The sequence below is a fragment of the Bombus vancouverensis genome, chromosome 6 (genome assembly GCF_051014615.1).
Source record: "Bombus vancouverensis nearcticus chromosome 6, iyBomVanc1_principal, whole genome shotgun sequence".
NCBI classification, from domain to species: domain Eukaryota; kingdom Metazoa; phylum Arthropoda; class Insecta; order Hymenoptera; family Apidae; genus Bombus; species Bombus vancouverensis.
This window is the reverse complement of record NC_134916.1, coordinates 11,503,982-11,517,208: the sequence shown is the minus strand read 5'-3', so window position 1 is coordinate 11,517,208 and position 13,227 is coordinate 11,503,982. Positions and strand designations below refer to the sequence as shown.

Genomic DNA, 13,227 nt, shown 5'->3' with positions numbered 1-13,227 from the left:
GCTTTAACGCCGTGGCGTAAGAAAACGCGGTCGCAAAAGGGGCGGCTTACGTTCGCTCGGCGCGAGGAAATATTCCAAAGAAAATAACCTTCCAAGTAAGTTGCAAGTACGTCAACTTTCAACATGTAGAGTACTTTCCGGGACTATGGAGAACAATGTTAAAACCTTGAAAATAAGCATTCGAATAAATTCTTCTTGACACGTTGCTAAGAATTGTATACAGTCCACTTAGTCGTAACAACGAAAGAAAATAATCGTTGGAATAGTATATCGAACGATAACTAAGAGAAACCGCGTGTAATTAAAGTTCCATCGTACAAAACGACATTTGACGTGGGTCAGGCTGGTCTATCTTATGAAAAATAAAAAAGTATCCGGATAATTTTGAGCAGGATAGCGTGTGAGAATTCTAGGAGTAAAATACATTCGTGATTCTCCGCAAAATTACCAACGCTTGTAGTCGTCTCTGGTCGATAGAATGACACTGCCGTGTACCGCGAGGTCGTGAATAGGATCTACAGCTTTCAGTTTGAAAGGGAACAGTTTCGGGTTTGACCCACTCGGAGGAACGAAGGGATAAGGATTCGAATATCTCCTGGCAAGTTGGAATAAACGGTAAGAAAATAATCCCCACGGTTCTAAACGAGATGCCTTCCTGCTTTAGAGTCCTCATCCTCTGCATTCACCGGCGAAGAGGAGGTTCGTCGGTGCACGCGGTTATCCATTCAGTGTGAAACGGTCCTCTATCCCTCAGACTCTTTCGTTCGTCTACCTCGTTTTTTATTTCAATATTATTCGAAGCTTCTTAGACGACGATATCGCCAACTACCTTTAGGTATAATACGAGTACGCTTATAAAAGAAGAATCCTGAACTCGAACAAGGTAGCTTTCGAACGAAACGACATCGTTCAGCTTAATTTTCCCGAACGGAAATTCTCGTCCATTAAAAAGTTGCTTGGTAGAAGAACCAATGGATGAAGAGCGTCGTGTCGCGTTAAACTATCGGATCGAGGCAGAGTTTCACAAGCAATCGCACAACCTGTTCGACGTGTTGATCCACCGAACTCAAAGCTCATCAATGAACGAACAGAGCGTCGGCAAAGCTTTGACACCAACACCGACGACCAACGTAGCGGAATCGAAGTACGCGTAATCCCGATAAACCGTCTACGATCGATTTTCTTCCTAGAAAAACATTTTCTCCTTTATAGAGATAAAATTGTCCCGACGAATGTTTCTGATTAGAAGTCGCTAGAACACGTTAGGCAAACATCGTTGGCAACGTTTCGCCGAAATTCACGGCGCATTCTGTCCGCTTGGCGTTGATTCGAAGAGCAATCAACAGCAGCAGACGCGTGTCGGCTGCGTTTGCGATCACGCTGGGAAATTAATTCGCGACGAGAGCATATCCTCCAATCCTGTGTTCCTGGTTCTCTCAAATAGACCGAAAGAGAGGCTTTGGAGCGAGGATGGAAAGTCGGCAAGATTTAATCGCGTAGCGAAAGTACGTAGAAACGGGGAAATTAATATCGTAGGAGGAGGAAGAGCACGGTGAAAGGGCGTTTAAAGTTTACAGGCGAGCAATGTGACTTTAGACGGCGTAAAACAAAAACGTCGTCTGGCGAGGACAAAGGTGGAAAAGTTCCTTATATTTTCTCGCCGGTATTTCTCGCCGCTAAAATGGATATAACAAAACGAAACGACCGAGATGAAGGAGGAAAAGAAACGTCAAGAAAGATCGGATGGTGTCGGTATTTCGAGGAACACCTCGATATTCTGCAGAGATCGTTTCTTTCTCTTTCCAACCTGTTTCGTTCCTTCCTTTCGACATCGTCGACTGTTGGCGGCCAATAAGGAAGCTCGGATGCTTGCTCTCGAGATCCCTTTCCTCTGGGAAACATCCGAAGAAAGCCAGAGAGAAAGAGAGAGAGGGAGGAAGAAAGATCGAATCGTCTCTCTGTTTGCCAAGCGAAAACAGGTGCCGCGAAAGACTCATGCCAGCCGCTTAATTACTTGGGGAATTCCATCGAACGTTTAGGAAACTGGAATCGTGCGAAGAAGTTCCGAGATTGCGAGATAACGTGGCTCCTAGCGCCGCCAACTTGACGACTAATTCTATTTGTTTCGTTACTTTCAATTACGGTGCACGTGTCAAGGAAGGAGAAAGGAGAACTCGTTGTTCCTTTGGAAATTATACAATTTCAGTTTTCACGAAGTTTTCAGTGCACGGTGGTACTTTTCGAAAACTTTTCAGCCTTTCATCCGGAACGACACCTTGGTGGAATTCCTCCTATTGTACCTTAAGAGAAAGAAGCGAAGTTTCCAAGTTCCTATCGCGTAGAAATATCTTCTCGAATACATGCTTAGGGCTAGACACATTGCACGCGACTGATACGCGTCATTTTTGCATTCGTGTCGATTTAATGGCACGTTCGGCCGATACGTTTATTTATACGGAGCGACAAAAATAATCAAAGACGAAGACGTCGCGTCAAATTGACACGATCACGTGCGGGAATAGACGGAGGCGAAGACGCCGCGTCATATCTTAAAAAGTAATTGAACGTAAAAGTATCGAACGAAGTATGACACGTTAGATTGACGCGGTAAAATTCAGAATTAATCGAAGGCGAATACGAGGCAAAGTGACGCGATAACGTCCAAAAATAACTTTCATCTTCGTTTATGATTCAAGAATGCGATGTCAAATCGACGCGATAAGCTACGAAAATAATTTTCACTTTCGTTACTCGAACGTGAAGCTACGATGCCGACCAGACGCGTCAAGATGTAAAAATAATTCAAGACGAAGACACGACGTCGGATCGGCGTTATCGCGAGAATGACGAGTGGCACTCGCGTTCAACGGACCTCGGACAATTCATGGCAAAAAAATACTGATTCGAATTCCGTTATTTCCAATACGATCCTAGCGATATAGTGACACGAGATCGTTCTTCGGGCTTCGATGTAAACCTCCACAAGCGCGATTGTTGGCATTCGTGCTTTAGTTCGCGCCAAACACATTCTAACACTCTCGCACACCTTCTCTGTGGCTTGACGCACGGTACAACGAGGTTCGACGCGGTTTCACAAAGAGACAACCCGGCGTGCGGCATTGTACGGGCTCGCGAACAGCTCTCCTGCCGGGTCTTCCACGCGACCACGCGAGTTATTGAATTCGCGTTTCAACGCCGGCTTATTACCGAGCGGCTTGTGATAGCACGGCATTCACCGCACACCGGGGCGTCGCCGCTGGAAACATCGCGTTCGAAACGTCTGACGCGCGATTTCGCCGCCACAAGAGAAACTCTCGAGACCTCGCAAAACTGAAAAAGTTAAATCCGCGAACAAGTGTATCGAAATCGTGGAACGGAACCGCTGATTGGGAGCTTTAAAGCGGAACGATTTCTTGCAGGGAAGCAACGCTGAGGGATTCGCTACTTCGAAGCTGACAGTCGATTCAATTCGGTTTATCACGCCGCAATCTCCCGTTGTTTCTAGCTCCAGCAGAATTGTCGTTGCGACGCTTTTTATTTTCTCCACTTTCAGACTTTCACGGTACGGTTCTGTGCTTTATGTCGGGTTCAGACTATTCGAAATTTCTTAGTGTAGACCGTGTCCAGAATTATATCTCGATGGTGAAATTTTGAAAAAAATTGCAACTAGATGCTTCGAACGAATTAAGCGGCATACTTAAACTGTGACGTGTTCGATATCGTGAAGCTATACACTCGTACTTGTTCAGAACTACTAGTGCTATTAGTATGCTCATCGATCTGATATAAAGCGCGATAACCGATTCACATCGTTATAGACACGAGTAATATTCGTTTGAGATAACAATACATAATGCGTTAGGAAGAAAATCTTTATTATAAAAGGCATTGGCGACAGCTACGAATTAACGATAGAAATGTTGTAAATTGAAATGCAGAGAAAAATGACAATCACAAGAATTATTTTCCAAAATTTGATATTTACGATTCGTGTAATAAACGAATAAAGTTGTGAAAATAGTTCTTTGCTTTCTTGAGGTTTTAATCGGAGTTGGCCAGTTTGGCTTTCGGAACACTCGTATACATTGATCGCGTTCGTGTCACGAATCATTGGTCAAAGATCAAGCCTTATTTAGTTAGTCAGCTGATATCTTTACAACACCAGACAACGTCTCAATGGGCCACTTGACCTTCTGATCCAGCTAACTGCAATACTGGCGAACCATCGAAACACGCAGTTTACACTCGAAAGTTTCGAATAGCCTTTTATTTTCTTAACTTTTTGACGCTGAAACGAAGTTAGTATCGTTTTTAGATAACTCTTCGGTGCTTTCGATCTGTCTTTCTTTTTCACTGTACTTTTTCTCTTTGTCTCTGACTGAACGTACGGAATAAATCCAACGAGTGGCATGTGTTCTGCTTACATCGAGGTTCCGTGTAAATTCACGTGGGTGCAAAATGATGTACTGAATCGTAAAACACATGCATTGGGTAGGGGAAACTGCGTCGTTGGCACCCCTCCGTTAAAGACAGTCTGGAATTTCGAGGGAGGAATTTCACGGTGGAACGCCTTTGCACGTCGAAAGAACGCGAACGCGGCCGAAAAACGAACTGGTGGAATTGAAGTTCGAATTACCGAGGCAGGATACGCGTAGTTTCGCGCTACCGCGAATAAATGGAATTTTAGAAGAGCCTGGAAAAAAAAATCACCGACTCGAAATTGGCGGAGAACTCTCTGCTCATGAATGAAACCAGCTACTGAAACCTCTTCCGCCTCGGTCTCGCGTTAATTTCATCAATTTTGTGGCCAAACGCGAAATAGTTTTCGAATAGACAATTATCGAGGAGAATCGATCCAGCTGTTTGCTTAACGTATTTTACTTCCATTGCTTTCAGTATGGAATTAAGTGGGAGAATAATTCTTTTCCAAAACGATACAATTCCGTGTAAACAAAATAAATTACGACGAGAAATCGGGTACCGTTCGTTCTCTGGCGAATCTCTGCGTTGGGAATTCACTTTGTTTATTTTACAAGCGTACTTTACATGGAAACAAGCAACATTTTTTCTCTGACGTTAAACAATAAACCCGTTCAACGTTGCGAGAGGGAATTTCCCGTCTTTCAAAAGTGTTTAAACGAACCAAGAGGCAAGAGCTCGAGAACTAATCGAGACACAGAGCTCCGAAAGTTCCGTCTGTTACATCGTTTTATTCATTGCAGGACTTCGGAAAGCAGACAAATGAGCGAAGAATTTTTCTCCAGGAATGCTGGATTACCGTGGATCTTCTTTCATAATTACATTCACAAATGCCAGAGAACTCCGCTTTCTGATAGTTCTACGATTCTTTTTTGTCAGTTTCTCTGCTCTTCTCGTATGTGAATTCACTCGATGAATCTTTTAGCAGGCCGAGTATAGTCGCTCTCGAGGCAACGAGTTTTAATTATTTACGTGTGATCGTGTGTCCTGTAACTAACGTGCGCAAAAAAAAATCCCCGCCATGGGAGACGTTATTTGTCAAAAAAATTATTCCAGCGAATTTCCACATTCCATTAACGACTAACTTCGTTATACGTTCGGAAAAAGCTGACCGTTTCATAGCGATGATGCGTAGTTCATTTAAATATCCGAACACGAAGGAGAGACGTTATTTTTCAGACTGGCTCCTATTTCAAGAATTGCAAAAACGAGGAACGAGCTCGACCGGCTGCGACGAAACTCCCGCCCGCTTCCGATATTACCGTGAACGCGGATCATCGATTGCGCTTCCGAAACGATTTCAGATAGAATTTCGCAGATGCGTGTGCACCAACACGAAAAACCGAAGGCAATATTGCCTCGTTCGTTCTCCTGGTACATCACTACTGGTTCAACAGCCGAGAGGATAAATATTATAACAGGCTAAAAATCGATGCTCTGTCGATCAATTTGCAGCGGGCTGTCGGATTTAATCGTTTAGTAAGGAATAATTCTATTTCCGGCGATAAAAGCGAGATGGTATCGGAGAATAAAAGTACGTAATACGCGGTAGTGAAATACGGATTGTAAAACACTCGAAGTCAAAGTAACTTTAACAATGGAATTAAAAATATACGTGTAAAATATAAGCGAAACGAACGTCGTGATGAAAATGATGTGTGCGCGCGTACGAAAATATATATTTGAATATGAAACGTAGAAAACTTGTATGGGCATATTACGTGCGTGGAAAAGACTTTGTTGAAATTTAATTGGCACTGCAAAGAAATACCAATTAGCATGATTGCAATGACCTGGCTCTTGTATCTTTGTTTTTACACGTCTCAACGAATGTTTTAGAAAGACACAGAAGGCCATGAAATATCGTGCTGGGACAAACCTTATTACTTCATCCTTTTGAGATCAAATATAGTACAATAGGTCTCAAAGTAAGCCTCAAAAAGATTGCTAAATTTTTGCAATTTTTCTTGTATCAATAAGATCCTTCATGCTATAAGATTCCGTGAAAAATAGAACTGTATATTCTATTTGAAAAATTATGCTTACCCTAGCTTTTGAAATATGTTTGAATTATATCCCATATAGTCCATATTGTTATATTAGTGTGGTCACTGTTGAAAGAAAAACGAAAGGATTAAAACAAAACATTCCAACGAAAAACATATCTTACTTCAAAGATAGAATTATAGCCGTAATTATTTTATTTTAGATCGAATGTATTAACGACTGACGCGCGTTAAAATAATCGGGACCTTTTTTCAGATAGAATGATATAACGTGTGTAAAGTGTTCCCAGATTACAAATATAGTCTTAGTTGATCAACTTGTTCTTCGAATGGACCGTGAAGCGCATTAAAATTTCCAATGACGGTCGATACCGAAGTCGCGGTAGCAATTAACGGCCCCAGTAATCGTGCGGTTTGCAGGGGAAAAATTAATTGGGCCATTTTTCATGCGGCATACAGTGTAGAGGACGCGCACGAAGCAGGAAGTACACCACGCGTGGTTTGTTACCACGAGAGGTATCGAGCAATCAAGTTAATGAGGAAAGAGGAACGGAGTCGATGGGAGGAGAGCGAAAAAGAGACACAATGAGGAGGGCCTTTCACCTAATGGTTTGAGAAACGTGCTCGTTGGCCCGCGCCACGCCATTTATGGCAACACGGCCGAGCTCCGCGACGATTTTCATCCGACGACCCTCCGAATTGCGTTTCCTCCTTTTGTCCCCGATCGAGTAACGACCGTGTTACACTTACCCTGCGTCATCGATGTGCAGCTTCAGGCCAATCTTCGATACGCATGTCCACTTTAGAATTTTCGAAAATTTCCTCTCGTTACGACTCGGTTACGTATCCTGAAACGCACATAGACAATTGGCAAGTTAGAGTCGTTTATAACATGAATTATTATATCATTTATAGCGAATTAAAATGGAAATAACAAAAAAACGTAACCAGTGTGTTTGTATAGGAAATTGGAAAGAGATCATCCAGGGTTGAAGGGTTGACACGTTCACGACGTATGATATACTTTTATGTTAAGTTGAAAGCTGCATCATGCTACAAATAGCGCAACTCCGTGTCGCCTACCAAAATTGTTTCGGTAAACTATGATAGATTATTTAGAAACTATGAGCGGTAATCAGAATATTAATTGCAGCTTGAAATTACAATTAGAGTAGACGGTTCAAGGAACAATATACTAAACTGAAATTAATCTCTGTTATACAATTGTATTATAGTTGTTGCTTAAAATTATGCCAACAGATATGTACATATAGGTACATATAAATACACATAAATATAAATATGTAAAACATGCAACGACAATATTTAATATATATCGTTACCTTTTAATATTTTATAATGCATTAGTTGCCCGCTCACAACTTTGTCCCTATAGCATATTGATTGATTATTATATATTTATTACCCTCTTTTTGGAACATCCTTTAGGAGTGGAATGTAAAAAAAAAAACACTCACACACGTGTTTGTTTATTTTTGATGGGAAGTTCATATGCCGAATTTCAAGTTTACAGACATGGTTATCCTCTGAGAAAAAAAACTTATCCCTTTTTCGCTCCCATAAGGGTTGCATTTTTTGCTCAAATACGTGTTTGTTTATTTTTAACGAGGGGTTCATATGCCGAATTTTACGGCTCTAACTTTAGTGCAATTAAATCCGTAAAAAAATTTGTATCATCCTGTTATCTCTTTAGGCTCCGTATTTACAAATATCTTTTTTCATCCCATGCATACATCATAGAAAAAAGTATAATACATCTCCAAATTTCACGTTTCTGAGTACAACGATTTAGTCTGGGCTTTGATAAGTAGTCAGTCAGACTTTACGTATTGGTATACAGATAATACGTAGATAAATGTATTCAAATTTGTACCTAGGATAATATATAGTCTACTCATTATCCGCGATTACAGAAACGTTTTCATTTTGTTCAATAATTTCGTTTTATCTGTTTTATAAAAAACGGTCGACATCTCGAAGCAGAAGAAGGAGCAGAGGCTCGAATTGTTCTTTTTCGATTCCACAGCTTCCTTCGTCCACCTCATATTTTCTATCCTGTCCACTATTTTTCGCCGTGCACACAGAGAGGTTCGTCCGGCAATTACGTGCGGTTCGGTCCATTCGACAAATGTACTTGAGACATGCAGTCACTTTCCAACGAAACACGAACGCAATTCTTCCCCGCAATCGAACGATTCAATGTAATAGAATCTTTCTTTTTCGTCGAATTTTCGTGAAATATCTGCTAGTTCAGTGAACGAGATATCTGATATATTGTACGAAATATTCCTCAATGAAATCTCAACTTGCGATAAAACTTACTGCTACGAGTATTATGAATTTCCTAATACCTACGGATATTGAATTCTTTCTTATGAAACTAATGCTACTTTCTCTTATATTTTTATACTAGTCTTCTATAGATACAGTAAATGCGTTAACTCAGCAATTAGCAAATGATACGAAGCCGAGAATTTACGTTCAATGTACTCGTGTATAGCACGTTCTTCTTTCTTTCCAGATAATTAAACTTAACGTGGGTGTCTGATATCAAATACTCCTACGAATTATTGTTCACGCCCCTAAATCTTCTTACGACAAACGAACATATTTCTCAAGTAGATAATCTTCGTGTAAGAGATGATACAAGAGGTGATCTCTATATAATACCTTTAGTATTATCCATTGAGGTAACCATGTTCAACGCTACAATCGTCAGAGTAATAAAAAAAAATCAATTCGTAATTTTTCATTAAAATTTTATAAATCTGTAACATTACGTGGTTAAGAAGATTGAAAAATATAAGAATTCATAGAATACACGTAGTATGCAAAAACATATAAAATACTCAAAGTCCTCGTTTTTCTCCATCTGTAACTAAAGTCTATTTCATCGATTTCTTTAATTACATAGTCTAATTCCATTAATCTCATAAAAATATATATAAAAATCCACAATCATAGATCTCCTTAAAATTAAAATAAATTTTTCATAAAACGTCTTAGATTATCTTTTCTACAATATGTAACAGCCCTATGGTCTTACACATTTTCTCACACCTTTGATACAGATTTTACGCTTATGGCGTTGATCATTCCCCTGTTAAGGGCCAACCGAACGATACGATTATATTCACCTCGTTGTAAAGAAGAATCGCGATTCACGATGGTTCATGGAGCGATGAAGGAATTTGCCTTGGAATTAACGCGCGCCATCCTTTCGAGTCGGTAATACGCCTGATGAGCCACCCTTAAGCGCGAATCGTCAGCCGATTTCGTGACCAAGAGCGACGCGACACGGGCTACAAATGACGACTGGAATAGCGTAAACACCGTAAGCTGGGTGCGGCGTGTAAACGCGATCAGATTTACGACCGCGGTATTTACCGCGATAAGCCACGACCCACTAATGCGAACCGTCTGTAGCAACGCGAGGATTGAGCGTTGAACACGCTACTCTCGTGGACAGAAACTTTTCTATGGGGGAAGAGAAATGCTCTTTGGATGGCGCAGACGTCTCTGATGGAGACCTATAAACCGGCTGAGAGAACTTGAACCGTTCAATTTCTGCGATAGTCGTCGAAAGTGCAACAGAGGAAAAATCTGTATTTCTTTCGCGACATAAAAACTCTCCGAGGAAAGAGTTGTAAAATACAGTACAGCTCGAGGATAACGATGAGAAATAATAGTTCTAAAGCAATATCGAGAAATAATTACTCGATCGGCGATGTTTCTCAGCAGAGATTCATAGAATTTAATTTGTACGGAGATCAGTCAAGTAAATTACCTCTTCCCTTTAATTTCTATCGTATTAATATCTACCTTAGTTATTACGGTATTTATCGGAATTTATTCGAAAGACATAGACAAGAAATGAAATACTCTGGAGCTTGTAAAAACTATTCAATGGAACTGGTTACCTAAAAAGACGAACATTTAAAAAAAAAAAAGAAGAAACGAGGAAAAGACTCGAATTCTAGCTGAATCTTTCTTAATTTTCTCTATAGCCTAATGCGTTGGAAAATAGCAAATGAATGTACATAAGTTTACGTTAGCAATAAAGAATATTTTTGTTAATCGTTCATAGGTTCTTAAGCGAGAGGAAGTAATTCAGCGTTGATAACTAATGTACGTAAATATAAAATATTCAAACGACCGAAACGAATTATCGTTTATCTATATAGCGAGTAAACAGATGCATATTCATACCGCGAGTGCAGGAACTCAAAGCCTCGTCCGTTTCTGCATTATCCGCGACGCAGAAGAAACGAGAAACAGAAGGCGAATCTCACGGGTCGCATCTCCTCACACAGCACGTACGCAGACTCGTTTCACGATATTATGCACATCCAGGGATTCCTGTCCGTGTCGAAAATCGCCACGAAACACTGATAAAATTCGATTCCATCGGGAACGAATAAAACTTGACTCCCGAAACTTTTCAACTAATAAAAGAAAGAACAGCGTCTAGACGGTGCAAACAGTCTCCGACTGGTCCACAGGGATTCCAAGAAATATTGTATTTAAAACATAGATGAAGAGATGATTAAAGTATACATCGTCGATCAATTCTTCGATTATTTCACATTTTTACAAGGAAATACTTCTTTCTGTCAAAACACCAAGTGGCATAAAAATCGAACAATTAATAAAAATGGACTCACCATATTTCAAATGTATACCAAAAATAAATAGAAAATAAGAACAACGAAGAACGTTCAATTTTCACGTATTAGATATCATTAAACATCCTAATACCCATAAGTAATAGCCAGCAGTACTTGCTATTGGCCGAAAGCTCGAATCAAAAAAGGCGATTCGCCAAACAAAGATGCGAGCAGAGAACACGAAAACAGGTAAATAAGATGAAAGGGTAGCTGAAGTTTTTTTCTCCCTCTTGCGACCTTCTAAAGCACATCGATCCACCTCTTATTCGTCAGTCGTCAACAATATCCGAGTTTTCGATCAAAGGATCCTGGATGCTCGAATGCCGCTTGGCCGAATAAAAGAACGCTCGCTGCTGAACTATTTGCCGATGATCGTCCAAACTCCTTTTTGCGTCGCTTCGATACCTCCTTTATTGTTTTATGACCCTTTCAGTGGATCGCTTCCTTCTTAAACGGTTGAACCTTATCCTACGTTATTTTCCTGTCTGAAGCTCCGTATGGTTAAATTACGTTATTTGAGTCAGCTAAACTTCAATATCTTACAATTTAACCTTAAACAGTCAAATCATTTTCTTGTTTTTAACATTTTCTTTTGCTCGACCTAAAATGCACGATGATTTCTCATTCCCTCGTTATTATATTAGAGACTAATGCCGTCTCAGAGTATACGATCAGTTTCATCGTTCTGTGTAACGTTCAAGACTGAATTTTATAACGTTGAAGCACAAGTGAGTCGAATAACTCTATCTTGTTATTATTATATCTTACTATTGGGTCGGCAACCAAGTGATTGCGGATTTTATCATTAGGTGGTATTGGCAAAATCCGCAATCACTTAGTTGCCAAGCCAATAGTTTCTCCTACTTCAGGTACTCTATATCAAATTTCACGACGAGGTTCGATATCGATTCGTACGAATCTTCGAACGATCAGCTCGTCTCGCGTCGCTAAATCGTCCTCCATGAGCGAGTCAGCTGCATAATTCGTTCGTCTCGTAGCGCGGAGATCGAAATCGTTCTTTTTACCGCGACGATCTCTCGCGTTTGTTGAAAACCGCGCGAAAGAAATTAACCGAATTCCGAAACAAAGGGAACCTTTATCTCGCGAATTTTTAGCTTCGTATATTCTTGCCGCTGTTTCGGGTTTTGCATCGCGAGCAAATTTGCATGGAAATGTTAGGCTTTTAATTCCAACTCCGAATCGCTGTATAAAGCGATCTCTCCGTTCTATTGATTTTCGGTAGCTGATTTTACTGGCAGTTGCCGCGGGTAATCAAATATTTAGGGTTTTAGTCGAAAGATAGATTCATCACGTTGGATCATACACACCTTTCTTTGCGAAAATAATATTTGGTTGACAAAATGTGGAATTTAATACTACAATTATTAATTTTCAACCGTTTATTGTATAATGCGTTAAACGCGAATAACGTAGATGGGGCGTTGAATGAATATGTACTTTGAAATAAACATTAATTAGCCGCTCTCTGTTGAATATGTATATGTAAAATTTCGTCGCGAACGGTATTTCGCGCTAAATTCTCGGCAATATTAATTAATTAAATACGATGTACGTCGACCGGACCAATTATTCAAATAACGTTTTATCGAGTGTTTTTTTGCCAAGGGAAACGTGTTTCGCGAAACACGTTCGGTCTCATTGGAGGATGTATCTCCCGGCAAGACTTCGTAGTAGTTTTCCTCTTTTTCAGAAACTCGCTAATAAAATAGAGCGCTGTAAGAGAGAATGTGTAACTATACGCCAAGCGAATGGACGAAACACGGTTAACGGTGTCGCGTCCTCGCAGTTACGGGCAAAGAAAAGGAAATTAAACTCCTTTACAACTCTATCTCCATATATTTTGGAGGGAGAAACGCGATCCACTGACTCCATTCGCTTAAACGCGACCATCTTTTCGTATCTGTTTTTTTCCATTTTCAGAGCCAATCGATATTTCGAAAAGCTACAGCTACAGATAGTTTTCAATTGTTTCGAGTGGTTCAACTAATGATGAAAACGAAAACGCGGGCGGAAAAAAAGAAAAAATAGGTGGA

The 13,227-nt window shown here is 40.3% G+C and overlaps 1 protein-coding gene across 2 annotated transcripts in view; it reads right to left on the bottom strand.

Annotated features, from left to right (window-relative positions):
- Positions 1–13,227, bottom strand: part of LOC117155649 (CD151 antigen) — an 89,720-nt gene that overhangs the window by 56,160 nt on the left and 20,333 nt on the right. Inside the window, exons 2-3 of one of the 2 annotated variants that reach the window (XM_033331860.2) lie at positions 7,236–7,333; positions 6,526–6,590 (exon numbers count right to left, since the gene is read on the bottom strand). In XM_033331860.2, the coding sequence (XP_033187751.1) occupies positions 6,526–6,569 (44 nt within the window). In that variant the 5' untranslated portion in view covers positions 6,570–6,590; positions 7,236–7,333. The remainder of the gene's footprint in view (positions 1–6,525; positions 6,591–7,235; positions 7,334–13,227) is intronic. The other variant, XM_033331861.2, reaches the window with a different exon arrangement.